Genomic DNA, 7,332 nt, shown 5'->3' with positions numbered 1-7,332 from the left:
TTTTAATTTGAGTGTTGATTATTATAGTTAAAAATAAATAGTAATTAAATTTAAGTTTGGGATCTGTTGTTAATTGCAACCTTATAGTAATGTAGTGTCCATATGGTTTAGAGCAGAAGCTGAGGGTGATTTTTAGGCCTATAGATTTTTTTTTTTATGAGGTAGATTTAAAAAAAAAGTATAATTAAATTTATTTAAAGAAAGAGAAATTTGTTCAGTAAGACAACGTTTAATTAAAAAAAAATGTATGTTTACTATTTTTTTCCTCCTGCTGTACCGAAATCATACCGAACCGTGATGTCAAAACCGAGGTACGTACCGAACCGACAGGTTTGTGTACCGTTACACCCCTAATATTTATATTTAAAATATTACGTTTAAATGAGCGCTCTCTCTCTCTACCGAGAGAGAGAGAGAGAGAGAGAGCGCTCATTTAAACTTAATATTTTTCCAATACAAATTAGTTTAGCCATTTTGATGTTTGTAAACAAGCACAGTCCTTTTAATCATTAAAGGTTTAATAAAATATGGATAACTGGCAGGAATCCAAAGTACAAAAAGAGTTTCTCAAAGCAGAAAAATATGTAGAGTAACACAAACTCACCTCATGGAACTCCTTACTAAGGCCAAAGTCTGTCAACACGATGTGGCCGTTTGAATCAAGAAGTATATTCTCAAGTTTTAGGTCTCTGTAGACAATTCCCAGCTGAAAAACAAAAAGGAACGAATAAGCTCTTATGTTTAGATGCGTGACCAAATACTTCAATTTTCATGTCATAATTCATCACATTTTTTTGTCATCCTTGCCAAAAGTATTTCCTCAAATGTTGTGTTCACAACCTTAACTTGTCTGGGGTCATAAAATGCAGCCATTCACCTGGAAAATGCACCAATACTTTAATAAATAATAAATGGCAACATAATAAGCAATGACAAAAAAAGGAGACTGAACCAAAACAATGTTAATCTCACTGTCAAGGTCCTTCCTACAAATGCTGCAATGCCTCCAGGGCAACTCTCTTCACTCTGAATAATGGCTGCTATGCACAGAACAAGCATGCATTAAAAACTCTTTTCTTCCTCTTTTTGTAAACACAGCCTTCGAGAAACTTTGAGCGCTGCAGATACATTTGCCCTGGCCTGGTTAACTGAGTCGGAGTAGGCAGGAGAGAGGAGAAGTACCTTCTGAGTAAAGGAAGGAATTACTTTCACTATTCTCTCGAAATGAGGCGCCGTTCAGTCAGATTGCGAAGGAAATGAAGAGTGAAAATAAGTGTGCAATTTTTGCAGCAATTTTACCTTATGCAAGTGCTCCAGTGCAAGTACAATCTCCCCGTTGTACAAGGTAACCTCTTGCTCTTTAAAGCGAACTCTTTGGACCAAGTGTGTGAAGAGCTCACCTCCGTTCACATAGTCTGCAATTGAAAGTATATAAAACAAAATTGCAACTGGTCAAAGACACTTTTATATTTCTTATGTACCTGGTATTGTGCAAAATCCTGCTTTAATGCTGACACTGACACAATCGCTTCCAAGCGTTACCACAAAACCAAGAGTTCCTGTAGTGGCATACAGGCTTCCGCCTTTCATTATTAAAGCACATTAACAGCGTTGAAATTCACAGGGTCCCTAAACAGAGTTCACTGGTCTCTACACACTCGAGAGGGGATGTGTAAAAGTTCACTTTATTTAAAATGTCCTACAGCTTCATCAAACAACACCTGACTGAGTCACACAAAGAAAGGGTTTCAAGCGGGATAATGTACAAACAAAAAACATACATTTCTTATATATTCAGCCAAATTATTTAATTTAATGTAATAAATTATACACTGCAGTTTGGGATCAGTAAAATGACAGGAAAAAAAATGTTTCTTGAGGATCAAATTAGCATAAATAATGATTTCTGAAGGATCATGTGACACTAAAGACTGGAGTAATAATGCTGAAAATTCAACTTTGTTATCACAGGGATTTTTAAATATATTAAAATAAATTTTTTTTTTGGAAATTGTAATAATATTTGACAATATTACTGTTTTTAACTGTATTTTTATTTAAATAAATGCAGCCTTGGTGAACATATGACCCTTCTTTCAAAAACACTACAAAAATCCCCAAACTTTTCAACAGTAGTGTATAGTATGTGTATTTTCTATACAAATCGACAATATTATACAATTATTAAAAAGAGGTCAACATTTTTACGTATGTACCTGTTATGTAACATAATAATAATGGTATTCTAACAGTCACATCTGCTGCACTTTATATTCTCGTACTGCCCAGCAACCACTTCTGAGGTTAATCAAGCTGAATAAAAATGCCGGAGATTGTGCACAATGACTGATGGGTAAATTTCCCTGCCCACTTCCTGTGAAGTGAGATATCAGTGTATACTTGCACACTAAGCTATCTGCAGTCAGACTGACTAAACGCTCCCTATGACTGAATCACACCTGATGGCCAAAACCTTATAAAGTCTGCTTGGTAGAGCACTAGTAGACAACAGGAATAGTTCACTATAACAGTACTGGTGCGCAAGAATGCAGGGGAATTGTTCAGTCTGCACGGGTCGCACTCTTTTAAATGCAGAAGTCAAATTGAAGCATAAAGAACAGTTTGCATTTTTGCAATCCACGAGAGAGAGGAGAGAGCGTACCTAGAATGAGATGCAGTTTGGTGTCTGTCTGGAAGGCGTAATGGAGTGTAACCAGGAAAGGCGACTGTCTGATATGCTCGAGGACCTGTCTCTCTGTGCGTGTGTGCTCTGCCGTCTTCGCCTTCTGCACAATAGTGGCCTTTTTCAACACCTTCATGGCATAGAGTTTACCCGAATCATGGCCGCTCACCTTGCGAACCAAGAACACCTTGCCGTAGGCTGCCCAGAGGAGAAGAACGATTTGTTAGTGGAGTAGGAACAAAGATAAGCAGAGAGCACAGAGTTCACATACTTGAACTATCACTGACCTCCTGTTCCCAGCACTTTCAGCAGCTCAAAGTTCTCAATGCCCACTCGCTCCACGTGACCCGTCAGATTGGCTGGGGAAAGATTTAAACACATCCATCTGGTCACACACGGCCAAGAAATCATGTTCTTCACTTGGATTACATACAAGAAAACCTCCTGTAAACCTTCTCAACTTTGGTTGCTTGAACCTTTGCCACTTTCTCTCAACAGTGAGAACAGAAAATGTGTTCAAAATGGTGAACCCTTGGAGATGAGCCTCCAGCTGTTTGTATACAGTATGCAGCTTATAAACAGGTCCAGATGGAATCTTTTTTATGCATTTTCTGCACTGACTTTAAATATTTAAACACACTGAAACAAAAGTGACAGCCGAAAGCATTATGAAAAAAAATTAAACACACTACCATTTCACATGTTTGGGGTCAGTCATTTTTATTTATTTATTTTTTTAAAGCAATTAATATCTTTATTTAGCAAGGATCCATTAAATTGCTCAAAAGCGACAGTACAGACTTTTATCATGTTACAAAAGGCTTCTATTTCAAATGTGATGTTCTTTTGAAATTTCTAATCTTTAAAGAATCTGAAAAGAACTAGGGCTGGAAAACGATTAACCACGATTAATAGCATTCAAAATAAAAGTTTATGTTTACATACTATATGTGTGTGTGTACTGGGTTTATGTATTATGTATATATAAATACACACACATATATGTATATATTTAAAAAATATTTGAATGTATATATATTTATACTTGTATATAATTTATATTATATTTATATAAATATATTATATATAAATCTAACTTAGTTTTCCTTAATATATACATATATCGTGTGTGTATTTATATATACATAATAAATATACACAGTACACACACATATACTATGTAAACATAAACTTTTATTTTGATGATAATAAGATAAATCAGCATATTAAAATAATTTCTAAATGATTATGCAACACTGTAGACTGGAGTAATAAATGCTGAAAATTCAGCTTTGCCATAACAGGAATAAATTATATTTTAAACTTTCAAATAAAGAAAAATGCTATTTTAAATTGCAATAATATTTCAGAATATTACAGAAAATGTCTGTATTTTCTGAATTTTTTTCTGTATTTTTGATTAAATAAATGCAGCCTTGGTGAGCATAGGAGACTTCTTTTAAAAAAAAAATAAAATGACCCCAAACTTTTGAACAGTAATGTAAATAAACAAGAGGCAGAACTATGAATTAAATGCATTCAAATTCTGCAGAAATTCGTGTTCTGCAGGGGCAGATTCTGTGTGGGCCTGCTCATAAATAACGAAAAGTCTGATGATTCAGAGGAAACAAAAGAGCATTCATGAATGAGACATGGAAGAACGTGAGCATGTGTGTGGTATATGTTTACACGGTAGCGTGCAGCCTGAAGTAAGGTCACTTGTTTTATGCAGTAGATACCAATAAGCGTGACCAGTGAAGTGAACACATTCCTGCTGTTACCCTCAATCACAGAAGCACTGCATCTCACACAAAATCATGATCTTTCTCCGTCTTTGCAAATTATCTGATTTTAGAAGGCAAAAAAACATATTCTGTTACCATATCCTCTGACTGGATATCAAGCAGCATATTTAAGGTGCGTGCGAGCACTCTAGAGAGGCCCATGGGAACTACCATGTTTATTATACACTTCCAAACCCTGACTTTCTCCACTCGGGATCCAAAAGTAATAAAGCATTAATGGAAAGAATCTGGTCCCTATTGGGCTTTCTTAGGTGAGTCTTATCAGGTGACCGCCTTCTAGTCTTTAGTTCTTCATTCTTATTTACGTGCCCGTAAACTGATCACCCGCATTGACCTGCATTAGTGATACAGTAATGCTCAGAGTCTAATTTTTGGATCTGGATTAGCGGCTTAAATATTTGAGACTTGTGGTCGACTGATATAGGTTTCTAATGGCTGAAACCAATATCTAGAGAACAAAGTGGTCAATCGCAAAATACAATTTAATGACTGCAGAACAATATACAATATTTCCTCAAAATGAAAAAATGCATACAATATTTCCTGAAAACAGAAAATGTGATCTATTCATAAATCTCTTTTGGAAATGCTATTAATAACCACATGGAATAACCACTACTGTTAATTTTAACAGTTTTATGATATGATGAACAAGTCAAAACAGACCTTTAGACATGAGATCTTCTCTGTCAAGATGTCAAAATAAATATTGTCGATTTTCATTGATACAGTAAAAAACTGAAACGCTAAAAAATAATGGTCAGAGAAAGAAGGTTCTTAACCTTCAGAAAAGTGGTTGATCATCAACTTCAGGTAAAACAACATTTTTATGAGCTGTTTTACTCCCTATGCTTTGAAGTTTTTCTTCAAAAATTTTGTTATGAAAATTTGTTGAAATACAGTTATGTTTGGTTGATCATTTTTTTTCTTACATAAACTTGGGTAACAGAGTTCAATTGTTTAGTTAACAAATGCAGTCGTACTAAAATTTTTGAAAATAGAATGAAATTACATCCCATCATGTTGCAGCAAAATTATGGGGTTTTTTTGCATTACAATTTTAAGAAATTATAAATTTTCTGTAATAGTGCGGTAACAGGGTTGTGCTAAGAATGTGGAACAAAGATAAAAATTGATTTTCTGTCATTAAAATTAGTTAAGAATTAAAAATAGTTTAAATAATTCTTTTGAAGATTTTTTTGGCATTTTAGCCTTTATTTGGACAGGAATTGACAAGAAACGAAGTGGGAGAGAGGGGGGAGGGGGGGATTGGGATTGGGAAAGGGCCACGGGTTGGGAATCGAACTCGGGACGACCGAAGTGAAATGGCATTATATGTCGGCGCACTGCCACGAGACTATCAGCGCCGATTAGTTCAAATAATTGAATATGTAATAATTTATAAAACAAATTACTTCATAGAATTATATACAATTATTACAAAAAAAAATTTTTTTGTTACGAAAATTTGGGATGTTGTGTGAGCCTCACAATTTTGAGACATGTTACATTTTCTTTGACATTGCAGTAACATTTTCTGATAGACTGTCAAAAATTAGGGCTACTACATTGAATTTTATTGTCTGACACACTCTGAAGATGACGAGGCAAGCCAAAATCCCTGTTTTCAAATTACTTCATAGAATTATATACAATTATTACAAAAAAAAATTTTTTTGTTACGAAAATTTGGGATGTTGTGTGAGCCTCACAATTTTGAGACATGTTACATTTTCTTTGACATTGCAGTAACATTTTCTGATAGACCGTCAAAAATTAGGCCTACTACATTGAATTTTATTGTCTGACACACTCTGAAGATGACGAGGCAAGCCAAAATCCCCGTTTTATAGTGGGCATACAGACATTTGAAAGTAGTTTCTCATGTTAGGTTAATTTTATGTTACATTATATTTTATCAAACATATCTAATAGGTGTCACAACAAAAATGTGGCATTGGTGCATCTAAAAAAGTCATAAGACAACAAAGTACTGTACCATATTGATGGAATGTGCCTACTAAGCATTTACTAAGACAGGCAAGTGAGGACACAGCCCTGGTAACTTCATTTACTATACAAAGACAACATCAGGGCCCTAGAGATTAAATTAGCTCCAGTAATTGGGTTTCGTTGGACTCAAGGCCATGTCATGACTGAGCAACTACTGAAACCACTGACACATAATAAATGCAATTAATTCCATTCATTACAATCCTCTTCTTCAATGTCAATTTGATTTCTTTCAAATTTTTCAAACACAACATGCACTGAAATGCAAGTGCACTTAAGTGCAACTGCGGTTATGAATGTGAATTATGCAATTGCACATGCAGAACATCCTCTAACCTCAAAGTACCCCAGGCTGGAGGATCATTTGTGATGCAGATATCAATATATTAATATAGGTTACTAATAGCATTTAATACTCATGCTTTTACACTAGCCGACCAGCTAGCATTAAAGTTGTCTCTTCCACTATATAACGAAAACATTATTTATATATAAGCGTTGATTCTTAAATATAAGAGCAGCACAGCCTGCCCGGCGTTCATTTACCGTTTCTGAGCTCGTGTTTGACGGTAAACAGGTCACTTTCCCCCGACGAGCCCTCCATCGTAGACGGCATTAACGTTACTCGCGTGACTGAAGAGCGCACTCCTTCCTCTGCTCGCTGCACGACTCTAGCGCAAATACTACGACAGAGACAGTCACAGCAGGATTACATAAACGGAGTTGCTGTTATAAAGCAACCTTTTGGAAATTAATGTAAATGACAATAACGGAATTCTCGTGGGAAAGGCAGCGGGGCTGTAAATACTACAGCTGCACTAACAGAGATAC

At 35.3% G+C, this 7,332-nt stretch overlaps 1 protein-coding gene across 2 annotated transcripts in view; it reads right to left on the bottom strand.

The window, feature by feature from the left end:
• The window catches only part of LOC107730213 (ribosomal protein S6 kinase alpha-5-like), a 38,775-nt gene extending 31,462 nt beyond the window's left edge, over nucleotides 1-7,313 (bottom strand). For both annotated transcript variants that reach the window (XM_016540973.1, XM_016540974.1), the window contains exons 1-5: nucleotides 7,048-7,313; nucleotides 2,971-3,042; nucleotides 2,663-2,881; nucleotides 1,300-1,415; nucleotides 605-706 (exon numbers count right to left, since the gene is read on the bottom strand). In XM_016540973.1, the coding sequence (XP_016396459.1) occupies nucleotides 605-706; nucleotides 1,300-1,415; nucleotides 2,663-2,881; nucleotides 2,971-3,042; nucleotides 7,048-7,117 (579 nt within the window). In that variant the 5' untranslated portion in view covers nucleotides 7,118-7,313. The remainder of the gene's footprint in view (nucleotides 1-604; nucleotides 707-1,299; nucleotides 1,416-2,662; nucleotides 2,882-2,970; nucleotides 3,043-7,047) is intronic.
• Between the last annotated feature and the right edge of the window lie 19 nt (nucleotides 7,314-7,332).

This window comes from Sinocyclocheilus rhinocerous, unplaced genomic scaffold, assembly GCF_001515625.1.
Source record: "Sinocyclocheilus rhinocerous isolate Xijiao unplaced genomic scaffold, SAMN03320098_v1.1 scaffold1419, whole genome shotgun sequence".
NCBI lineage: Eukaryota > Metazoa > Chordata > Actinopteri > Cypriniformes > Cyprinidae > Sinocyclocheilus > Sinocyclocheilus rhinocerous.
The sequence above is the reverse complement of the archived record's forward strand: the minus strand, read 5'-3'. Positions and strand labels throughout refer to the sequence as shown.